This window comes from Linepithema humile, chromosome 1, assembly GCF_040581485.1.
Source record: "Linepithema humile isolate Giens D197 chromosome 1, Lhum_UNIL_v1.0, whole genome shotgun sequence".
Lineage (NCBI taxonomy): Eukaryota > Metazoa > Arthropoda > Insecta > Hymenoptera > Formicidae > Linepithema > Linepithema humile.
In genome coordinates this window covers 7,283,526-7,307,848 of record NC_090128.1, presented here as the reverse complement: position 1 = coordinate 7,307,848, position 24,323 = coordinate 7,283,526, and the positions used below count along the sequence as shown (strand labels likewise).

Genomic DNA, 24,323 nt, shown 5'->3' with positions numbered 1-24,323 from the left:
GTTTCTTGTAAAAGAAAGTTTATTGCAATATTTATCTTATAACAAATGTAACAAATAATACCTCACGTTTGACCCTTAACTAACAAGTGGCAATCTTACGAATCGTATAAAGATAAAAAAATAAGACGTATTAGTTAAAGGTTCGTTTTACAATAACGCGGTATAAAAGTATTTAGAAAAATATTAGTGAATGTTCGCTCCCTCTCTCCTTTGACACGTGTGATCGTCGAGATTTACTCATTCGTAAATTTCGGCGAGCGTTTTTCCATGAAAGCTGCCATTCCTTCCTTTCTGTCCGCCTGAAATTCACATTTTAATTTTTTAATGAATTTCTTTTGCATTATATTGCTATAAATCTCTCTTGAATTATTTATGGAAAAAAAAATGACAATTACCAGAGAAAAAGTGCTATGGAATAGTCTCTTCTCAAATAGAAGTCCTTGTTGCAATGTAGTTTCATATGCTAAAATTAAAATAACGTGGTTAAAGACACATGTTTTATATGAGTTTGCGTCAAATTATTTGGACAATTTTTAATTACCGGCATTAACGGATTCTTTGGCAATCGCAACAACTATCGGCGAGTGAGAGGCGATTTTTTCGCCCAATTTTATTGTTTCTTCTAGGAGCTTATCAGCTGGGAAAACCCTGCTAACCAAACCTAGATGGATATGGAACATTTTTAATAAAAAATGTTTTCTTATGATAACTTATAAAATATATTTTTTATTACAGAAATAATTAATACTTTTATAATCTTGATTTTGATCATAAAAATTATCAGTGTTTGATTAGTGAACTAATTTCTGTTAACTTACCGCTTCTCTCAGCTTCCTCTGCGGTGATCTGATTGCCAGAAAGCACAATTTCCATAGCCTTGCTCTTCCCGACAACCCTGGTTAATCTCTGAGTACCGCCCGCTCCTGGAATCGTACCGATGGCAATTTCAGGCTGGCCGAACTTTGCTTTGTCGCCGGCGTAAATAATATCGCACATCATCGCGAGTTCATTACCGCCGCCCAGCTGCAATCGAAAGAGGGGTACGTATTGCTCAATGTTTACTCCAGTTACATATGTTTTCTGATAACGTTATGCGTCAAACGTATTGTGTTACTTACGGCATAACCATTCACAGCCGCGATTATTGGTTTTTTGCTTTTTGCAACACTCTCCCAGTGACTTATAAAATTAGTTTTGAGATTTGTCGCGAATGTATTGTTACTCATTTCCTTGATATCGGCACCTAGAAGTAACATTTATATTTTTATCTGTCGTATACTAAAAATCATAAGTGATGGAGATTAGATATACATTCACTGCAAGTGGAGTTCAAGTCTTACCAGCAGCGAATGCCCTTTCACTTCCGGTAATGACGATAGCACCGATAGATGAATCTTCGTTAAAGTGGTCCACAGCGTGATTCACCTCACTCATTAATGAATTGCACAAAGCATTTAGGGCCTTAGGCCTGTTCAGGGTGAGAAGACCTATATTTTTCTTTTCACCCACTGTCTCAACCTTAATGAATTCATAATTGCCAGCTGGACCTAAAAATGGCATTTATAGTAAATTTTAGGAAAAAGTAATCACACACTTCGTTTAATTACTTGCACAATTATTATAAGAAAAGATAAATGTTATTACTTCTTAAAATAATGTGAAATTTTACGAACATATTTGCAAGACATATAAAAATATATTTGATAAAATAGAAATAATTTGGAAAAAGCTAATCTTTTTTATCACATCGATATAATATTAATTTATTAATAATTTTTATTCTCTAAATAAACGTAAATGCTCACAATCTATTTTTGAAAGAATGCATAGAAAATGTAAACAAATAACATTATCGCCTCGTATGTAGCATTATAGCATTGCTTATAGCATTGCTTATAGCATTGCTAAATCTCGAAGAAACAACTGTGTGATAACGTTCCAAAGTACAGTAAATATAAAAATGGTATGATGACAAATCTAATCTTATTATATGATTTATTTAAAATATTATTATTATATGTAAAATCGGTGATAAAAGACATGGGATTATTTATTATATATTAAATCTTTTGTTTTAAAAAATTACAAATTTTATATAAAATTAATAATATTTTATATAAAATAATTTGCAAGTAATTATTTGCAAACTTGATGCAAGTAAAAGATGTTTCTTATATAATTATTGGTTTAAAATGTATAAAAAAATTATACGTAACTTATATTAAAATCATAAATCACACAAATCAAAGTTTTGACTTAAACAAATTAATTTGTATATTTAAAAACGCACAATATTCAAAATAAATTAATAGAGCAATTGATACACTTAATCCCAATTAACCCCAAGTGTTTAAAAGTTGCCTATTCATCGTGCAAGATGTTTTATCTTGTGAGTTATCATTTTATACTTATTACAAATATATAACAATACTTAAAATAACTTGGCATTGGAATTTAATGCAATGTAAAAAGCAACGTTCTCTTATATAACACGCAGATATTAATTATTAATTAAGTGTAATTAACATACATTATTTATGCACGTGATAAGAAAACTTTTTTTTTTTTTTTTTTTTTAATAAAACTGTTAACATAACTTAAATATTCGCGTGAGTTTAATTATGTCTAATTTAGTTTCATAAAATTGTACGTTACAAGCAGTCTATATTGATACGTGATTGACATATAAAAATAAAATTTATCTTGTGTCACTAGGAATATTCCGGTAGTTATGAGTGGTACAAAAGCAAATAATATATTAAGCGACAAGATAAAACCGGCTGGCAATAATCGATACCAAAAGAGACGAAAAAAGAATTTATGAATTACCATACTTACAAGAATAATACCTAATGGCAGGTGGGACAAATTGTAGTGGCTTTCGAATTGCGTGTGACACGCGCGACAAGAGAACCTGCGACATACGGTTGACCGACATGTTGATTGTTGAGGCACTTGTAGTTAAATGCCGACCTGGAACTAGTTTCCCCATACATTTCTTCGTTGACGTACGATATCACAATATTGCCAACCTTATCTACCAAACGTTACTGATTCCTTTTGGCGCGTAAAAATTAGAATCCGACATGTCAACGATAAGCTGTTATTAGAAAACAATAAGAGTAAACCTTCTAATAATTGGAAGTATTCATTAATTATAAAGTTGCTTATTAAGTTTGTTGGTTAAGTAATCAATCAATCAGCATAAAAAAATAGATTAATATTAAATCATTATTATATAAACAGTTGATTATCGACTTATGTAGCAAAATAATTAATTTCATAGATATTACTGCATTAAAATTACTAATATACTGCATTGATAAGACGATTCCAATACGTTTTTTAGTGTTATTGTTTCCACGTTGTGTGTTATTGTTTTCGAATAATTTCTAACAAACTATATCACGAAAGTCATTTTGTTTTAATATTATCTCATGTTTCTTTTGTTTAATTTATTTTTTCCTTCTAGTTATTCAATTATTTTCATGTTCTGTGATTCGAATAATTTTTAAATGAACGATGTTATCGATATTATCGATCGTTTTGTGGCGCGCTCTATTGCAACAATGTTAAATGCTCGCTTTATACTTTACAATCTTTGCGTAGTAAAAGATTACACATTCTAATCCGGAAAATCTTTTTATTATAATAAAACCACAGCAAATAATTATATTGTAATTTGCATACTTTATTTATAACATATTTCATCAAATCAGAAACCTAACAATACAATATATAATTTCGAGAATTTTTTGCTATCGCAGAAAAAGACAATCTCATGTTTCGTAAATTAGCACTGCATTTATTTGAATTTACAAGAAATAGCGTAAAAGATCGTAGTTCCGAATCAGCGATTCGCAACCGTGTGATCGATGATCCATGAGACGTCTACGAGATGTAAAGGAAAGAGAAAAGAAAATCAAGAAAACGCACTTCAGTGACGCTTTACACGGTGAAAGTATTTGATGCGAAGGGGGAGTTCATCTGGACAGGTAACGGCGACGGGACAGGTAAAGGCGCATCTTGGCATTGAGCGAACTTGAATTTACCGTCAGTTCACGGTCGTTCATTCGTGCTTACCGTTTCTACGAGATCATGCGTGCGATTCTGCTTCTCACGTTCCTAGTGAACGTTGAACTGAAAGTATACGCAGGTGAGAAAATTGATAAAAGATAATTTCTGATACAACTTTGTACTATAATCCATTAATTAAATGATTGATGACTTCTGTGAAATATAATTTAAATATAAATGTTGACATAGTAAACATAGTATAAAAAGTTTCAGAAAGGATACGATTTTATTTACTTTATACTTATAATACTATTTGAGTTTGAAATTTTTGAATATGTTGTATATATAAAAATTTCACAAAATAATATAAATAAATATTACTTTAATTACGTTTACTTCGTTTTAATTACTTACTTTATTTTAATTTACAATATATGTTAATAAATTCGACAAACATTATTTATCTGGATGGGAGAGATTCAACTAACCAGATCTGATTTTTGGATTGCAGAGGACATTTGGCAACAAGATTTGTCTAAAGATATGCAAATAGGCGCGTCTACCGAGGGCTACGATCGAGTAGGGCTGCGATGTGGCGCAGAGAAGATGACTGTGGAACTTAAAACAACCGAAGATTTTTCAGGGGTGATTTACACACAAGGTAGTTTCTATTCTCGACAACACCCTTGCTTCCTCGATCCAGTTCGCGGTAGAAGTTTCACCATGAGCATCCCTTTAAACAAATGCGATACCGAAAAAGTAAGTAACGATTTATTAATCCTATCTTTTTCTTCGTAATAAAGATCTTAAAATACTGTTTAAATTTTTAGTTTCATTAACAAAGAGATTTTACATTTTATCATTTTATCATATTATATATTGCAATATATTTATTTTGAGAAAATAATGCCTATTTTCTAATAGGATTAAATTCATGAAATTATTTCTTATCATCGCAACATTGATGCTTATTTGTTTATCTATTTTTTATATAGAACAAAAAATTAAAATATTTGTAAAAAAAAAAAGAATGGAGATATTAGATATTTATTGGTCTTAAAACTTAGATATTTATATTTATTATTGGTCACATTATTTCTGTCTAGTAAACATATGTTCATCGTAATCTATTTTCACATTTTCTCGTTTTGTCATTAGGATGGTGACAAGTACAGCAACGTCGTGGTGATTCAGCATGACGACGAGCTGCTGACACCAGGTGATGCTGCTTTTACGCTAGAGTGCGACTTTTCAAAGCCGCGTGATCTTACAGTAACGGCGGACTTTAATGGAAGTAAGAAAAGGTAATTGCAGCTAAGCTGCTGTCTTCTTGTTAATTCAACTTACTTTCAATATACGAATGTTAATTGTACACACACTTTCGATTATTTATAAGCTTTTAGTAGAGATACAATCAGTTTTCTCCATAGCAGTGAAACGAACCGAAGAATATCATTAATTATCATTTTCAGTCGATTTATAAAAAAAATTATAGAAAGTATGTTTAAAAATATTTTTTATAACGCATGAGTTTTTGTATACGATAATTTTTTGTTGTAATTACGTAGAATATTTTTAAAAAATATATCAAACGTAAAAACGCAAATATTTTTGACATATTGGATTCATTTTTTTTAAACTTTACATTTTCAACATTAAATATCTCGTTGACTAAATTTTAATGTAATAAATTAAATAACATTTGAAATTAATTAAAAGTTTGCCTTATATATTTTTGAAGTTTATTTTTTTAAAAACCTTTTTAATATTTATTAAATTACTATTTATTAAAATATTAAAGTTAATGATTCAAATAAAAAGTAATTTAAATTCTATCGAAAAATATTCCTAAAATACAAAATTTTACGAAGTATTTTGCATAATAATAATACTATTTCCAGATCCATCCGGTCGAGTATAGCTCTTGTTGACGCCGATCCGGGAAGGGACAGAAGGAAAAGATCAGCATACGTGGAAAGCTACGGAGACGAAGTTGTTTTCGTGCCGGAGGAAGCGTATCGTAAGGCAAATGACGAATTGTGAGACACCAGTGTGTGCTAGCAAATAAAGAACTCAAGTATACATTGCCTTTTCCTTTGTTGAAAACAGTTAAAACTTTCACGGCTGATAATCGCTATTCTTAACTTGTCCACTAGTAAAATTCGTGAGTTTACCGCTGGCATAATCAGTGGTGTCCACACAAATTTCAGAAAGTTTCTGAAATTTGTGCGAAATATTTAATCTGTTACATTCGCTGAATTCTTGCCGTCAGGTAAAAACATATTTTCTAATTGATTTCAGGATAAAAACAGTCCGGATATCACCTTTCTAAATCTTACCAGCGAACGATTCCGGTGAGACTGCACAATGTGTTCTAGATATTGTTGCTGTTGTTTGTTACACTGTTCGTTGTTTGAATAAATTATATAATCCGTTCTATCGGATTTCTCATTTCGTAACGCGACGCGCTTAATTTGTTTGCGATGCATGAATATGCGCATACACGAACGACTTTTTTTTTTGAGGTATATTTTCATTTCAAAGATATAAGCAGTATGATATTTTACTGATAGCCCCTCGGCCTTACGATGATATAGCGATCACACATGGAAATTTACGTCAAGCGTTTATGCAATATGCATTCCAATAAGTATATAACCTTTTAGTTTATTTTGGGTTGTACTTTTATATATAATAAGGTTTCTTATTACTATAAGACACGCGAATTGATTATTAGAAAAATTGCAACGGTGCAACCTTCTGCATTCGGTAACGCATTATGGCTTACAGTATGATAAAAATATAACAACTCCAACAGTATCGCGCTACGATTTTGCAAAAACGCAAACGAATTAACATCGCATAATATCATAATAATATTTTACAAACAAGTCAAGTGCGAGCCAGCGATATACTCGAGTCACGATACAGTCGAACTAGACAATTATGCTCGAGATAATTTAAGGTCTTCTTTGTATAACAAGCTCACTCTTCATCTTTCGTGAATGAACTTAATGAACAAATAGAACTGTCTGGAAATTTCATTTACGAACGTTAGTTTACACATGGATTTCTTCTAGCATTGTAGAATACTAATTTTAAAAAATCAAATATTTTAAAATGTTAATAAAGCTAGCTTTCTTTGTAACTTGGTTAGCACGCAAGTTAAGTTAAAATATTCTAACTTTATTAACAACAATGTTACTACAAAATGTTTAACATTTAAATTTTTTAACAAGCGGCAGTCATTAGTGAAAAACAATCCTGTAAATTACGCCTTACGAAATTTGAATTTATTTTATGAAGAATATTTTATTGCAGTTAAAAAATTTATATAAATAGAAATACGGAATAGGAATTGATCAATTATTTCATTAACTTCGATTATTTTATTAAATATTAAAGCAAAGTTGAATAAATCGTTTATAGTATGTACATTTAGAAACATAATCGGCGAGGTTTCGAGTAATCACAAAGATTGCATAGTTAATTATTCAATAATTCCTGCCGTAAGAAAATTTAGTCAAATTTGTCTTTTTACATTCATTGATGAGATTATTCAAATTTACACGTCAAAGATATTTATTAGCAAAAATGACAAAAGAATTCAAAATCTAGTATCTTTATCGGTTAAAAATAATTCGTGACTCAGCAAAACGTTCTTTAATCTTTGTTATTATGTAATTGTGGCACCACCAGCTGTGATATTATGTTTTACGAGAGTGGAAAAGCCATCTTCTCTTTATCGACATAAACAACAGTATTAGATTTTCAAATAATACGCGTTACATTAATCGACTCCCTCCCTTCTTTGATTCATCTCTTCGTATATAAGAAGCTACTAACGAGGCATTGGCCAAACCAGTCTCTCAATTGCGAGGGATTTTGAGAGTGATTGCCTGACGGTGTATTTAAATTCGCGGCAGCAATGGCAACGGCGAAATTCAAGGATGCATCCCCGTATGTTAAGCCGAAACCTTTACTACCTGAGGAAGATTATCTCTATAAAAAGTGAGTAATCAGCTCAATGTATAAAGAGATGATATAATGTTGTATCTTACATTAACATGTCACTTTTTATTATACATGTAATCACAATTCATGTGACTTCTAACTTTCAGTTTTCAATAGCGGAAATACTCAAGATAGATCTTTAAAATTGTTCTTCTACTTCGAGCACTTTTACTAATACAAGCATTTTTGCAGATACGTAGAGGCTCTTTCACTGAAAACTGAGTCCCAAGATGAACCGATAGTCAAGCTAGCCCTGTTCGGTGTGGGTCGTGCCGGAACAATACATTTAATGTCTGCTGTTTCCAATGCGCGTGTCGAGCTATTATACATCGTGGACGATATCGAGAGCAATTGGCCAAAAATAAAAAAATACTGGCATCTGGACAACGTTACTTTCCTGAATAGCAAGCAGTCTGACAAAGTATTCAAAGATCCCAAGTAAGTATCTACATTCAATAAGAAAGTGCTATTTGCAAAAGTCACAATAACCAAAATATATCTATTCATCTGTTTAAAAAATTAAATGCAAAAAGAAGTAGGCAGATATAATAAACTTGCAATATCGATTTATTTATATTTATGTGAAAAATACATGTAATTTTTGTTTTCTATGATTTGTCTAGCGTCGACGCAGTCATCGTGGCGTCGCCGACTTACACCCACGAGAATATCGTCATCAAGGCTTTGGAGGCGAAGAAAGCGGTCTTCTGCGAGAAGCCTATAGCGGAAAATAGTACAGACACCGCCAAGTGCTACGAGATAGCCAAGAAAGTGGGCAAGCCGCTGTTTTGCGCGTTCAATCGGCGATTCGATCCAGCTTACTCGAGCGTGCGGGATCGAGTTCGCAAAGGTGAGATCGGACACGTTCATATGATCAAGACAGTCGCTCGCGATTCCCCTCTGCCAACTATAGAATATTTGGCCGCGTCCGGCGGCATCTTCCACGATTGTCTAGTCCACGACATCGACATGGTCACTTGGGTGATCGGAGATTACCCAGACAAGGTACAGTTCTCTCATATGTGTATTTACATAGTTTGACATTTTGCGAAAAATGTATTTTGAATTTGTACGTGTGTTTTGCTTTCACTGTTTTCTCAATTTATTAAATATATATATATATATATATTTTCTTAATTTATTTAATTATCTCAAAGGATTAAATTTATCGAGTTGCTGTTCACACAACCGTGCCACCGATATGTAAAAATATAAGACTAAGGAAAAGTTACGCTTGTAAGATAGACGTTATCGTCTCAGTTTCACGATTAACATCATTCGTGATAAAATGACAAAAAAATGATTATACAGGTTGCGGTCCTGGCTGACGCGAACGTCCCGGAAATCAAGGCGATTGACGACTTCGACACGGTCGCAGTAACCATGCACTTTCCGTCAGGAACTCTCGGCATGATCGATCTGTCGCGCAATAGCAATTACGGGTACGATCAGCGACTTGAAGCGTTCGGTCCGAAGGGTATGTTGCGGGCCGACAACGAACAGCCGATACATTCTGTTCATCGGCACCACGACGTGCAGGGAAAGGTCACCGCTCCGATCTGGTACTCGTTCGCTAGCCGTTTCTTGAACGGCTACCGAAGGGAATTCGATCACTTCGTTGATATAGTTCTTGGTAAAGCCGAGTCGTCGGTCAAGTCAAAAGAGATCCTGGCGGTGAGCAAGATTGCTACAGCCTGTGAGGAGTCTGTTCGCACGGGAAAAGTCGTGCATCTCAAATGGAACAAAAACGAGTTGCCCGATAATCAATGAGAGGACAGCGGGACTTCTTCAATGAATATTTATGTAAATCTATGTAGCATCATTTTCTACATCAAATAAAATGTTGTGCAGTGAGAAAGGTGCCGAGATGATGTTCCAGCTTTATAATAAATATTGTTACATATATTGTTTAAATTTAGCAGGAAATAAATTGCTGCAGCAGCATCAATGAGAAAACAGCAAGACTTCTAGCAATGTTATATACTCAATGTGTGGAGTCATTTTTTAATAGAAACTTAAATATGTGTATTTGAAAGATGTGCAAAGATTGAAGATGCGACAAATATTGGATGAAAGTTTATTTGAAAAGAATTTTGTTGCTAAATTATCGTATTTGATAGTAAATTCTCTCTTTAGTTTTATCAGGATAGAAAAGAAAAAAAGTTTTTTCTTCATCTTGCAAAATATATTACCTCGTATAATATTACCGTGATTTGATGGTGCATATACACTAATATAGAATGCTTAGCCGATAGTGAATAAATAAATCAAGCCATATAATTCGTCACGTATTTTTATAAATCATAAAGAAAGAAATTACAATACGTAGATGACATAGATTTCGACAAGATGTTCTTGTCAAAGGAAAGATAGCAGTACAAAATCGATATTATCCCATCGACTTACGTCTGAGCAAAAGTCATTCGCACGTCAACTTCTATCGTAACAAATGTCCCGTAAAAAATGGAAAATCTTCATTTGTCGGCATCATTTTATATACAAAGTTCTTCGATAAACAATGAGGAACTGAGTTTGAGCTGAATCCAAGTTATAAGTTCAAGTCTTTGGAATATTATCAAACCATAAAGTATTCTTGCGCAAAGATTCTATCTATTCCATTTCGTGCTCAATTTATTTAGAATCTATTTTAATGCTACGTATATACATTTGTCCATATTCACCATTTAAACGGAATATTACAAAGAGTACTGCGAAAAATACATCTTTCGCAACGCGTAGAAAAATCTTATCATTCATTATGTTCATTCAGCAGCTGTTACGCACAAAAATTTCCTTTCATAAGATCTTAATACCGGATTTGAATCTTGATATTCAATGTATAATTGTGTATTTATGCAATTGTAAATAATTATATTAAATATCAGGTCATAAACGACTTGGTATTTCTTTTATAAAATTGTTATTTTAGTCCACATGTGTACTTAGTATACTAATATATTGGAAGTAATGCAATTCACTTAGGCGTTGCACGTACGCATAACAGAAAATGTGCAAAGTTGTACATTCGAATAAAACTTCTTATTCTCTTATATTATACATGTATAGTGTATATATATATATATATATATATATATATATACACACACACATATATTATACATATATATATAATTTTTTATATAATATAAAAGAACAAGATAATATTATATTATTATATTATTATAATATTATAATATTGTAACTTTTGGAACTTTGAGTCATCCAGTATGAGTTCAATTTACGTTCACAAGATTAAACCCAATACGCACGTTATCAGCAATATTCCTTAACCCGTAATCAAGCTATAAAAGTTCTCAGTGACACTCGGCTGAGAACTATATCAGAGATAGCTAACTTGACGATGATGCTAAACAATACTTACAAATTGCTTTGAAGATTGTGGGTCCCCTCCATCTTTATTGCGTGTTAAATATTCACAATTTCGCTATGCCTATCTCTTCTCGCTGACGCGATTTGCATACTCAAGTCGTACGACAGTTTCTAATGTTCAAAATTTCAGTGATTTCGCGAATAATGCTGCAGTAGCTTGCGTTTTGTCGCCGTTGAATCTACGTAGCTCCGCGATGACTTGCGCTCTGGTAAAACCCAGAGCCTCTAATTCCTTAACCGTGGCTTCCGTAAACGGATCGTGCGGATAAACTGTTGTCTCTAAAGCGGCGGCTCTATTGGACGAGCTTTGATTGCTGCTACTCTGCCCGTCTGAAAAAATCCCATGAAAATGTTCACACTTAGCACAAGCAAAATTTGTGTTTAAAAAGATATTATAAACACAATTTTATATATATTTTAAACCATTATATACATTTTCATGACTGAAATTGCAGTCAAAAGTAAAAATTGAATGATAAAAATGTATGAAAAAACTAAATGGCAAAAATATACTAAAAACAGACCAGGCATACGAAAAGGTGGACATAAGAAAAAGTGGGAAGTATGGATATTACTAATCTTGTGTATTTTTTCAGGTGTGTGCAGGAAAAAGAGCAAAAACAGAAAGGATAGCCTGGACTGATACATACACTTACCGTGCTGCTGTCTCTGCTTCTTAGCATCTCTCGAACTGTCTTCAAGAGCTCGCTGAAGGTCTCTATCGTCCAAAGTATCATCATTATTACCGCTTAATCTAGCGCACTCTGGTAAGTCACCTAACAACGTAACAGGCGTCACTATTATTTCTTAATTCCATTTTGATATTAATATCAATAATAAATTTTGTTAAGTAGAGGAAGAAACAGACCTTCTGCCAGAAATGAAGTCTCAGTGCCTGTAGTTCCAATCTTCAGAACGTTCTTCTTCAAGTCTATGCAACACTGATGTCTCTTAAGCATATCCAAGCCCAGCAACATGTCCATAGGTTGTTCCTCGAGGACGCTGAACGACGTTGTCAGATGATCATTGCCGATCTGTATTTGCACCATGTGAATACGACCGATTATACGCTGCACTCCAACGCCTTTCGCGACTCCGGCCCACCTTGTGTCGACCAGCCGCATAATGTGACATCTCTCAGCACAGGCAGCGGACATAATTGTGGTTTGTGCACCTTGTATTACAAAAACAACGCTTTCGATATTATAGTGTGTAGCGTCTCGATCTCGCGAAATTCTTTTTCGTCTCCACGTTTTCGTGATGTAAAACATTTTTAGAAAACGATTGAAATATCCAGATATATTTGAGTGCAGAATCTTTTTTTCTTTTGCTGTTTTCACGGACAGAGGTCATGCGTTCTAAAATTAAACTGTTTTTCTGCATGCCATGCAGAATGATTTTCCATGATGCGTGGATTTAAAAATAGATACCTGTTCGGCCCCGATGCAGTGGGTGAGAACAAAGATGTTTAAAAATAATCTCTAGTACGATTTAACGATATCGATGATGTTTCATATGTTTTCAATGCGCGAAGAAATCGCGACTGGAATCGACGCTTACTCGCTACTATAAGCAATTTAAAGACGGCCGATAATTTACCTGAATCAATAAATGCTTTAACCGGGAATCCGTTGACTTTACAGTTGATATACAACATAACAACCGTGCCAAAAGTCTCCGGATTGTATTCCATCGCGGCTTCCATATTTGCCTCGATATTTTTCTGCCTAATTTCCTCAGCGATCAAGCGCTGTGCTTCGGTATCAAACGGATCGGCATTCATCATTCTTAGCCGTTGTGCTTGCCGTTCTTCTCGAGCGGCTATCTGCTCTCTGAGTACAGTCGAAAATCTATCTATAATACATGAACACTTAGACCAGAAATACAAAACACAATTATTAATTACTTTTACTGTACTTAGAATTGCCGCTTACCAAGGCTTCCTGATAGTAAAGCGTCGGCTAATCTAGGGTTATTTTGCTTGAGCAAAGCCAGCTGGTCCGGATTAGCTTGGAACATGTTCCTTATCATTGCTGGATCATCTTCACTACGAGGATTTTGTACTCTGTTGTTAGAGATTGATGGCTGACGTTGATTATTACTGACTCCAGGAACTATGATGGAACTGAAGTCCAGTAATGGAATGGCTAGAGTGATGTTTCTTCGAATTTAGTACGTTCATTTTTGCAAGATACTACATGCTGCGAAGTAGTATCATGCAGAATAGCGTATAAAGAATTTGATAGAAGAATGTAAGGTCAAAATAGGGAAGATATAAAAAAGATTTCAAAGTATTCGAAGAGTATGAAGATTGACAAAAGCATGCATAATTAATCAGGGACCAAAGATCAAGGCTTCAACATCAATGCCCATTGATATCACTCTATCGAATCTCTATTGACAAAAACAAGATAAATGGTAGCTGTAAATTATGCTGTAATTATTCTGTCGAAATGCAATGTAATGTATAAAAATAAATGATGCAAATGTTCTTTATTGTGCATTCGATTAGATTATACACGAAATGATAATCAAGATAATTTACACGTAGACTGTGATTACTTAGAAAGTGTTTACCTCTGTTAAAGGTTTGCAGGTTCAGATCGCTGCCGCTTTGATGCATGTGCTGCAGGATAACAGCATCGCCGTCACGGATTCCATGATCGCGCAACGATTTTTTATCATCCATGAGCGGCAGACCATTGAATGCGATAACGATTTCATGAGCCGGCACACCGCTCTCGATCTCGCAAAACGCCTTGAAGTTCTCCAGCTCCAACTCTTCGCTCACGTCCAGGACGAACACGCTGTCGTCGCTGAGCGTCGTCACCGTAACCTTCATTCTTGCTTTGGATTCTGACCCACAATAATTTTGAATAAATGCACAACTGCTTCGTTCTCTTATCAACAGGAGTGCACCGAAAAATCAGAGATACTGCTCTTCACCGAAACTCTTCGAACGAATCACTACGATCAGAGACGGGGAGGCAGACAAGGATGTGGCGGAGGGGTTCGCGGGATTCGTGAATTCTCCGGATGTAAACAAGGGCCCAGCTCAGCAAAAATACCCCCCCCACCCCAGACGGCGGCGTGACACAAGTCGCCGCGAGGCGGATGGTGACGCGTCGCAATGTAGTCGATACTCGTGCGAGAGTCAAATGCGAGATATCGATCGTGACACAGTGTGAGCGGCGGTGGATTAGAAGAATTTTGAATGTCGAGATGATTGGGAGCAGATATTGGAATTCAGCATTTAGAAACTGTAAGTATTTATGAAAATGATTATTTTACATCTTTTTTAAGTTTACTTCAACACTGAGGTATAGCATATGATATATATATAGATATTTAATAAAAATTTGTACATTTCAACTAACTTAACCTTTATTGAGACATTCAATATTTATTGAACACATTAATTTGTATTTTATTGTTTAAATCGATTGCTTAAATAATGTATTTTTAAACTTTTTCTCTACATTTTTTACTATCAAACCATTATAACTACTACTGTCAAAAATATCTACAATAGACACAGTTTTTTTGAATATCAAGTAGCTTGACCAAACAAGGATTAATGTTATATTATTATATTTATTACTTTCAAAGTTAAGAAATTATTAACTTTCTCATTATCGAAATAATTTTAAATAAGATTCCACTAATTAAATTTTATGTTTCAGTACAATTTCATGACGTCTCAGTATATTTTTATGTTGCATCACTTATATCTCTCAACATAAGTCTAAACAAGGGTCAAATATGATTTGTCACTACAAACATGACATGGAACGACAATTATCATGTCATACATGTATATGCAGCATCTGTCGATACAAGGTATCACAATATGATATTGTAACTTCCTGCGAAAATAGATAGAAAATTATTGATAGCTAGATACACTATTGAGAAAGCAAAAGGCAATAGTTGATGATTGTATATTGCATTTTGCGATTGAATAGCACTTAACGAGCATTATCGACAAGAAGTTATTTATTGATTAAGATATCTTGGCAATGATCTCAATAGGGATTATGAATAGAACATTTGATTGGCCATATGCGTATCTACACGTGGCGTCATAATATAAATAAATTTTATTTTTAGATTTGTGCTAAATATATATATATAGCTTAAAATTTAGAGCCGTTTTTATATTCATGTAGGATTCATAAAAGTTTTTTATCTTTATATAGATAAACGGAAATGAGATAACAATCAATTACACATCACTCTTTATTTTGTACGTTCTATTTTTATACTTTATTGACAAGGCCGAACTTGTCCTAGTCATCAAGTTCTCGTGTCCCGCACAGAGTACAGCCACCTGTCTAATAATGCGCCTTCCGCGTATCCGGTACCGCCTAACCGTTTCCGGTATCCGGGGCTGGATGTTACCCCCTGCGGTGTCCTCACACGCGACCCCCGCGCAGAAGGGGCACGAGACCCCAAAACACTCCACGCTCCAATGCACCGTCTCTTCCCCGGTTTTCCTGGGGTACAACCTCCCTAGTGTGTATGTCTTCGGCATTCGCACAATCGATTTGTTATTACGGCTCGTCATTGTGCCAGTGAGGGAACAGTGAGAGTTGTTCTGATGAAAAATAGTGACGATTAAAACTATCTGATAGTTCTGATATTCTGATAGTTTTAATTGTCACTATTTTTCACGAGCCACGCTCACTCATTTTAAAAATTACATATCTTAACTTGCATTCCAGGATACAAAGCTACTTGCAATATAAAGAGAAATATTTATTTGTGTAATTATTTAGAGATGTAATTTTGCTATCTGCACTACTGTATTTGTACATAATTTAAAATGATAAGAAATTCCATTTCTAATATTATATCTTTCTAGATCATTGCCAAGATGACACTGAGAGATTGATCTTTCCTTTTCAAATAAATTTATAATATAATAACATTATGGGTATTTATGATATTGCAATGTGTGTAAAAAGAGAGTATAATTTAATTTTGGGCCGGCTAACGATTGTGGGCGGAAAATTACCATTCAGAATCCAAATGGATGGTCCGTCGCAGTTTCGAGCACATTCATGGACATAAATCGATTTCACACTCCCGCTGAGTATAAATTAATAGACACTTAGGGGTGCGTTTTGATAGGTACCAGGATGTTCCGGCGTGTCCATACCGCCTACCAGGTGTTAGCTACGACCTTCTCCTGCCGGGATGCACCGTGAAAAATCGCTTTATTCATGGAGTGGGTAATCCCGAGCTTTATGCGATGGCTCCAAAAATCTCCTTTTTTTCTATCACGAATGTACTTCAGCAGTGAATTGACATCTTTAGGAAAACGCACGTAAGTTACACCACTCACATATCTTGAAAGTAAATTTTATTTTTTCTTAATTTCTCTTTTGTCGCTGCAAAATTTACGCAATTGAAAAGAAAATGTGTAGAGAAGAAGTGAATTGTCAATTTCACCTCAATTCTTATCTATAGAGTTTAAAATAGTCGCTGATAAGGCTCTAAGCTCAGCGCGCTTTATCATACGTTTTTAAATTGCAAATTTTTCTGAAGCGTCGTAGAGATAATATTTATTCGACGGCCGATGCACAGAACGAGATCGTCCGAATCGTCTCGTCATCGGTAGAATCGCATTTAAGCGCATACACGTGGCCGCGGGCTTTGCCATTTAAATCCGATCCCCTTCAGTTATCTCTCGATCTCAGGGATCAAAAATTCTGCAGCACAATAGACCTGTCCCGATGCAGTATTTTCATTTCGGATTATACCGAAACATGCTGCGGCCGGCAAATTCGATTGAAGTGTACGGTTAACAAAAAGTGGATCTATTTTTTTGTTTTATTTATTTCAAGATAACAAATGCACGCGATTTAATAATAGTACGTTATTATACGTTCATCAGCATTTTTATATTCACATTTTATGCATTCAACTAATAATTTTTTATAATTAAATCTGTAAAAAAAACTTAGATTAATTTTTTCATTGAAAAAATTATTTAGTTGTTATAAAATGTCTTATAAATATTTTAATACTGATGCGTAGTGCACAAAAGAGCATCAATATGTAAGATGCAATTACTGCAAAAAGAGGGTTTTAATTACAAGGCGTGGGAACTGGAAACGCCGTTTTCCCGATTCTTTCCGCAGGAGCATCACAGATGGAACTATAACTCATCCGGGTTCGACGCACCCTCACCTTATAATTTCTGGGCTGCTAATTATCGAAACGTAATGGATGAGGCCCGAAATCACCCGGAAGACGTACGGATGTTTGTAACAGGACTTAGTTTATTAGCTTGTCGGTATTCTCAAAGAGAGCATCCCTTATAAATTTATCTCAGCATCTTTTAAATGTTAACAATTTGAATTCTGCAATAATTGCCAATTTTGCCTAATCTTCAGGACAATTATTGTATCAACACGAAAAAGGTTTCAGCTTAAAATTCAGATGCGGCGATTGAGACACGTGTTTTCTTTTATATAAAATTGAAGAGAATATCGCCTGGCTAGAATGTGACACGTACATCCGGCAAACATATTGCGAGCGTAACCGCAGCGCGCTATTAAATATTATTATCTTGCGCTTAATAATGCAGCAGGAAAATCTGATTGTACCTGTTACGGCTCGTATAATTACAGGTTTGCTTCACGGAGCCAAATGTCGCCGAAGCGGTTAACCCGGGACGCAACCCTTTGCGCAATGTTGCGGCCGCACGTGACCCGCACGTGCGACCAATTTCTTTTCTATTACGACGGATTATCTGTGATTCCTGTCGATGCGCTCTTCGCAGTTTGTAACGGCTCGTAAAACACAAGGATTGAAGTAAAGGTGAAGTAGCAGGTAAGTGCGGAAAATTACATGTAGAATTAAAGAACTATTTTATATTATCTTATCACACTTTTTAACATATTATATCTATATTTGCATTTTTATATATCGTATTCTATTTACGCATTAAAATTTATATATTAAAGATAATTAAAAGTCAGATGCAGAAATAAAAGCAGCATTAAATTTTACTTTGTTGCTTTGCATGAGTTCTCTCGCTCACCAGTTTGTAACCGGTTTTCCTCGCTGCAATGGACTTTTGTTCGCGTCCGTCGGACGATTACGAATTCATGAAGTTGCTATAGACTGTGCACTTGAAAATTCTGTAGTTTCGGTGTAGGCGTGCGAAACCTATGATTAGCCAAGTTCTGAAACAACGAACTACACTTAACGCTGGTGAAAACTTTACGCGAAAATGCGAAGCAACATAAAGTCCAACGGCTTTCTAATAGTTTTAGTAGAAACAATTGATGGCTTTAAAATAATGTAATGGAAATATACGGATAGAATAATCATAATGTATAGCCTGAAGGCGTTACATGTGCTAAGAAATTCCTTTTGTGATAAAAAATTAAATTGCTAATTAAATTTCTAAATTCAGCATTTCTTATATACATACATAAGATATGTATATCTGAATAAATGATTTAAGTACAAATGACATAATTTTATTGGCTAATTAATTCAGTAACTCTTTATTCAATTTTGCACAATTTTAGCTTTCTGAACATTTACACAAAAAAGAACAATTTTACCGCTTCGAATTGAACGGCGATGCTGAACGTTTCACTGTCTACATTTAACGCACTGTTTACGTTGTATAGTTCCTCTCATAGAAGAAGTCATTTTCGAGAAAACGTACCCTCCGATTGGTCACTGGTCGCAATTCTCCCGGCAGTGTTCCAGACCGGTATCTAGGAACGAGAACGACGACGGTTCCTTATCAGATCGATGAAGAGGCGGCACCGCTACCCCAGCAACCAAGGGGTAGGCAGGCTCTGCCAGCCGAGCGCTCGACGAATGGGGTCGTAGCTGGGCTTTCAACCCCGGCATGGCTTCCGCCTTGCCGCTCGCCGCTTTTCGATTTTAGTACTGTGAGAAACCACCTGAACGATCGGAACACGGTAGGTGGTCGGTCGGCAGGAGGCTGCGAAAAGTCTCGGCTTGTGTTATAGCGAAATCGGTAAATCTCGGAAACATTCTGAAGAACATCGAAGAAGCTTTTAAACTCGCGCGGTGGTATTTTCTGGGAGAATCGCGACGGTTGTGACGGTTTAGATGATTTTTGAATGATTGTACGTTTGCGAAAAGATATTTAAGAAATTTGTTATTTAAGTTCTCCGCGTAAGTGTGAGCAATCAAGAAAATCCTGAAGAATATCTTCAAGAAGAGCACTCAAGAATCGCGCAAATTTTCGTAGCGAATTTTTGGATAGTTGCAGACGATAATTTACGCAATCGCTGTAATAAAAGAATTTCAAAAAAGACAATTAAAGTGCCAGCGTGATTGTAATTTGGAAACTGAAGAATGACTAAAGAAAATAGAAGATTGAGCATACCTGCACGATAAGAAAAATGACAAAATGCAATTATCATATTTAAAACCCGCGTCTTCGATTAAAAATTAAGTGAAAGTAAGATATAATTTTCAAGAAACGTGTCGAAACAATGGAGAAAACAACGTTTGCTATAAATATAATAAAATAAATAATTATAGAAGTAAGAAAGGGACGCCAAATAATCCCGCACTTGCTAAAACAATATAATCGATATAATTGCAAAAAGGAAAAATAAAGATCTGTAAAGTACAGAAGAATCTTACAGATACGCAAGGAAAAACATAAATATAAAAAATGTAATAAATATTATTCTCGCAGAAATATTTATTGAAGCGCACGAAGATGTTTTGCAAGCATTGGAATGACAACTGGATCTCTTCGTCTCGACGTCACAAGTGACATCGCTGAAAACGAGCCAAGGCATCCCGAAACGTGAATAACTTAACAAGTTGTCCCAGCAAATCTCGACACGTGCCCGGAGGTTCGCCAAGACACGTGTCGGTGTTTAGAAATATTATCCTGCACGCGTCTAGCTGGCACGTGTCGATCGTATCTCTCGATTCTCCAGACGTGATCGAGTGCGCATAAGTGCGATCTGAGATTCTGACGGTGTAATTTTGCAGCTGAGAATTTAGTTATCGCAATTGTTTGATAATTATTATCCAAAGTTATAATACGGAGAAATAAATGGCGTAAATTAAAGCAGTCGCATCGTTCTACATCTAGTCAAACAGTCTAGTCATATCGTCGTTAATTAGCAACTGAAGGTCGATCTGGAGTCGACGAGCGATGCTGAATTAACGCGAAGGAAGATCATATCGCAATCAACGCAGCCGTGTGAAGCCAAGATTGTTAACATAAGCTGATATATAAAGTCTCGGTGATTATTGGCGAACAGCGCTATGTATTCGATGGACAATCTCGAGCGGGACATGATGAATCGACAGTACATATACGAGGCGCACAGCTTCCTGGGGAACCCGGCGATCCCGGCGTTACCACCGCACTGCGGTGTGCCAACGACGGCAACGCTGCCGGCGGTGATCCCGTCGCAGCTGCCGTCGTCGCATCATCCGTCCGGTAGCACCGGTAGCACCAGCGGCAGCGAGCACTATCTGTACGACGAGAATAGCAGCGACAACGAGAGTGTCTACAGCAGCGATCAAGAGAATCATGCGAGAGAGTTAGTTTTAAATGTCCCGGAAATAATAGATTAAGTCTTTTTATTGACGGAATTTTCATCAACTGAATTTAGTAGCAATTCTCTTCGAAAGAATTCGAGCTTGAAATTTCACTTGAAATTAATTTAATAACATTTGCTGCGATTATTTTATTTGATTAATGATTTTTAATCGCGCTGAGAGATATCCTAGACGCAGCTCTGTAAAGGATTTGAGTTTGAAGTTGAATTTGAAATTAATTTGATAACATTTTTTGTGAACATAATTTCATTTAATCATTTTTAAATGTATCCAAATATCTGTATTTTCGAAACATTAAAAATTCAGATGCAAATAAAACATAAATTAATTGATATACAAATTCATACAGTGCTGATCTGTTTATGTTTGTTGTAGACGAAGCCGAAGTAATCGACGCAGCGGTGGGTCGGGGAAATGCCCGAGACAAGTGCAGGTGCAGCAGCGGCAGGCGGCAAACATGAGAGAGCGAAGGCGTATGCAAAACATTAACGATGCCTTCGAGGGCCTAAGGGCCCATATACCAACATTGCCGTACGAGAAGAGGCTGTCGAAAGTTGATACGCTGAAGCTGGCGATTGGTTACATAAACTTCCTCAACGAGCTCGTCAGGGCGGACAAGGGTAACGACCCTTTGACGGGCAACAGCGGTCTCTCGAGGTGTTCCAGCCGGGACGACTCCAAGAAGGTCATAGTCCGTGGTGAGGCCAATTTTAATTATATTTCCACAAGTAGTTCTCGATTAAAATAATGCAACAACTTCTTTATACGACTGCAAAAGCTTAAATCTATTTCAATATCGATTCCATTCTCTTGAAAGTTTTAGTTACAAAATCTCTGATAAACTTTTTATAAAATTTTTTATAAAATTTCTGATGAATTTGATAACAATTTTTTTTTTCTACGCAGAGAGAAAATTGAGTGTACATAACTTTGACGCATTTTGAATATGAAACATATTGACAAACTCAAAAATTAAAAGTTTGATAAAATAAATGAATAAAACGGAAATAAAATTTTCAGCATCGAGAATTGCCTGTATTTTATAGATGGTGTAGTTATTTGAATGCATAGTGTATAGCGTGGCGTATTTTATGTGATATATTACTCGAATGTGACATATATCGCATGATTTACGATGTAAATTTTACAATGCCATGTGCAATATGTGTACAAAATTGGACTTTACTGAAATACCCGTGATTCGATTTTGATTATGTTTTCGATTGTGTTGAGATTTAGTTTCATACACGACGTGTCGCACTTCACGCTATTTCGATATTATGTGCACAACATATTAACGTCGGATCTACTACTTCCGTATCGTGCTGAATCGTAGGTCAATTTATCATAATTATCCATCTACCCTTTGCTTCAAGACAGGTGTCCTCGATAGACATGGGGTGCTTCGCTGTAAATTACTGTCCGGCAAAATCGAGAGATTACCAAAAATAAGGGCCGCAAAGTGTTTACTATTTATGTTCTCGCTTTTACACAAGCTACAATAATTTCGATATTTTCAAATTAGAAATAATTGTATTACCATTTAAACATTTATCTATTTTGTCAAATCATTTTTTTTTATTTTAAAAATAATCATATACATCTTTTCCGGGATTAAGATACAAATTTCTATATGTCAGTCCTCTGGTTTACTTTTATAAGTGCCAATTTTGGCTAATTTTTGTCGAATTACGACTTTCAGGAAGCGGTGGGAATCCATTCATCTCGCACTCGCTCTCGTGGTCGAGAAAATCGGATATCTCGCCGAACGGTACGATGTATGCGAAAGTTTGGACGCCGGAAGATCCGCGAACGTCCAAAAGTGGGACGACGTTCGAATAGACAATTTTGGTGGCCAAACTAATTTTACTTACAAATAAAAGAAAAATGAACACGTTGTTTGGTCACAAGGACATGCCTCATCTCGCGTGTTATTTAGTGTCTAAGGAAAAGCGTTTCTAGTCACTGGACCTAGTCATGCGATTTATATCTTTCAATCATCGAAATATCTCCGATTTTTGGACAATAGAGGTAATCATTATTATTTATTTATTTATTTATTTTTCACCATTTTATTGTGAATCAATATGTTACGATAAATTGAATCAGTTATTGCAAACGTCATAGAAAAGAACATTGTTTTGCGTATAAAAAAGAGACAAAATTTTCGCAAATGCATATTGCTACTTTGTTTACATAAAAAGTATTAATTAAAATAAAATGTAATTTTAATATTTATTGCATCAATTCAAAAATTTAACAAAACAGTTTTCTAAAAAGTAATAATAAATTTTATGATTTTTTTATCTGTTTTTCTAAAATAGTTAAACAATTTTGTAATAACGGATTTAACTTTCATTACTTTTTTGCATAATACAGTTATGCATCTGCATATCTATGGGACATTTTTACGAACGTTCTGCGGAACGTGCTTTGTAAATAGGAATTACCGAAATAGATGAATTAATGGAATAAGCACTATTTATATATAATTATCGCGACGTAGGTGAAATGATGTGCAACCAGCATCATTATCGCCACTGTGAATAACAACGCCAAATAAAGGTAGTTCTGAAATCGTCATGTGTGTCATTCACCTTGTTGGCGCGAGTGCAACTCGCGTGTCTTAGAGATAAAAAATTTGCAGATAAGTAGAACTTCTGACAATAAACATTGCAAGCTGAATTTTTTTTATATTCCAATTTTTCGACGAGCTAAACAATATGCCTTTGTAAAGTAAAAATCAAATCGAAATTAAAATTTCTTTAAGAAAACTTGCTTCGATTTGGATTAAGAGTGAACATTTTCTATTTGCTTTTGCAAAGATTCATTATTAAGACTCGCGTAAGCATGTCAAATGTCATTAAGGAACTCATTCAAGGTCTATCATTATCTGCAACGGAATTATGCATTAGCGTTTTTAAGTCGTTGAATTTCTTTTGTACCTCGCGAACGCGGTTGGCAATTCCGTGTCGAAAAGAGAAGGCGGTAAGATGGCTGAAATCGCTGAAGGGTTGATAACAGAAACATCCCAAAAGGGGCTTCTTGTGTTCGAGCGGGGGATGTATTCGGGCACAGAGAAAGAGAGACGGCAAGGAGAGAAAGAGAACAGGAAACGAAGGGAGAACGGTGGTGGGCGGTACGTCGATATTGCGGCGTCGCGACGCCCTGCGACTCAGCAGGGATAATGGCGTCGACGGCTGCGAGTCTTCTCACGATGCCGATCCTCCCGTTCGCCCTCCTCGTCGCTCGACGCCGAGGCCCGAGGTACGTCCGAGTTTTCCTTCTCGCTTTCACCGCGTTCCAGTTGCCAT

General features: G+C 35.3%; 5 protein-coding genes and 1 long non-coding RNA gene across 11 annotated transcripts; 3 read left to right on the top strand and 3 right to left on the bottom strand.

Annotated features, from left to right (window-relative positions):
- Position 1: 1 nt before the first annotated feature.
- Echs1 (Enoyl-CoA hydratase, short chain 1) lies at positions 2-2,996 on the bottom strand. The gene is made up of 7 exons (XM_012380004.2): positions 2,839-2,996; positions 1,341-1,547; positions 1,119-1,243; positions 819-1,023; positions 542-661; positions 396-463; positions 2-299 (listed from the first exon to the last, which is right to left on the bottom strand). The coding sequence occupies exons 1-7, from the start codon at positions 2,990-2,992 to the stop codon at positions 234-236; spliced, it is 945 nt and encodes a 314-aa protein (XP_012235427.2). The 5' UTR covers positions 2,993-2,996; the 3' UTR covers positions 2-233.
- A 120-nt stretch (positions 2,997-3,116) lies between these two features.
- Positions 3,117-7,945, top strand: LOC105679766 (uncharacterized). 4 transcript variants are annotated; one of them, XM_067361261.1, is made up of 6 exons: positions 3,117-4,156; positions 4,529-4,776; positions 5,176-5,321; positions 5,919-6,037; positions 6,319-6,371; positions 7,856-7,945. In XM_067361261.1, the coding sequence occupies exons 1-5, from the start codon at positions 4,099-4,101 to the stop codon at positions 6,321-6,323; spliced, it is 576 nt and encodes a 191-aa protein (XP_067217362.1). In that variant the 5' UTR covers positions 3,117-4,098; the 3' UTR covers positions 6,324-6,371; positions 7,856-7,945. The 4 variants fall into 4 exon arrangements, with proteins under 4 accessions (XP_067217362.1, XP_012235433.1, XP_012235432.1 ...); XM_012380010.2 differs by having other exon boundaries at positions 7,853-7,940; XM_012380009.2 differs by lacking the exon at positions 7,856-7,945 and having other exon boundaries at positions 6,319-7,713.
- On the top strand, positions 7,885-9,993 carry LOC105679763 (myo-inositol 2-dehydrogenase). Its single transcript, XM_012380003.2, has 4 exons — positions 7,885-8,028; positions 8,224-8,469; positions 8,655-9,036; positions 9,343-9,993. Exons 1-4 carry the CDS (start codon positions 7,946-7,948, stop codon positions 9,799-9,801), a joined length of 1,170 nt encoding a protein of 389 aa, XP_012235426.2. The 5' UTR covers positions 7,885-7,945; the 3' UTR covers positions 9,802-9,993.
- Positions 9,994-10,308: 315 nt separating this feature from the next.
- rngo (DNA damage inducible 1 homolog rngo) lies at positions 10,309-14,468 on the bottom strand. Its single transcript, XM_012380002.2, has 6 exons — positions 13,999-14,468; positions 13,356-13,568; positions 13,021-13,275; positions 12,290-12,595; positions 12,078-12,197; positions 10,309-11,751 (listed from the first exon to the last, which is right to left on the bottom strand). The coding sequence occupies exons 1-6, from the start codon at positions 14,261-14,263 to the stop codon at positions 11,540-11,542; spliced, it is 1,371 nt and encodes a 456-aa protein (XP_012235425.1). The 5' UTR covers positions 14,264-14,468; the 3' UTR covers positions 10,309-11,539.
- Positions 14,469-18,269: 3,801 nt separating this feature from the next.
- Positions 18,270-19,141, bottom strand: LOC137001923 (uncharacterized). Its single transcript, XR_010891731.1, has 3 exons — positions 19,005-19,141; positions 18,473-18,617; positions 18,270-18,295 (listed from the first exon to the last, which is right to left on the bottom strand). It is a non-coding gene; the product is annotated as an uncharacterized lncRNA (long non-coding RNA).
- Positions 19,142-19,151: 10 nt separating this feature from the next.
- Positions 19,152-23,587, top strand: LOC105679628 (pancreas transcription factor 1 subunit alpha-like). Of its 3 annotated transcripts, XR_010891716.1 has the most exons (4): positions 19,152-20,990; positions 21,385-21,707; positions 22,712-23,040; positions 23,334-23,587. XR_010891716.1 is itself a non-coding variant. In XM_067361253.1 (3 exons), the coding sequence occupies exons 1-3, from the start codon at positions 20,710-20,712 to the stop codon at positions 22,849-22,851; spliced, it is 741 nt and encodes a 246-aa protein (XP_067217354.1). In that variant the 5' UTR covers positions 19,152-20,709; the 3' UTR covers positions 22,852-23,587. The 3 variants fall into 3 exon arrangements, 2 of the variants coding, with proteins under 2 accessions (XP_067217354.1, XP_067217353.1); XM_067361253.1 differs by having other exon boundaries at positions 21,385-21,704; positions 22,712-23,587; XM_067361252.1 differs by having other exon boundaries at positions 22,712-23,587.
- The last annotated feature ends 736 nt before the right edge of the window (positions 23,588-24,323 follow it).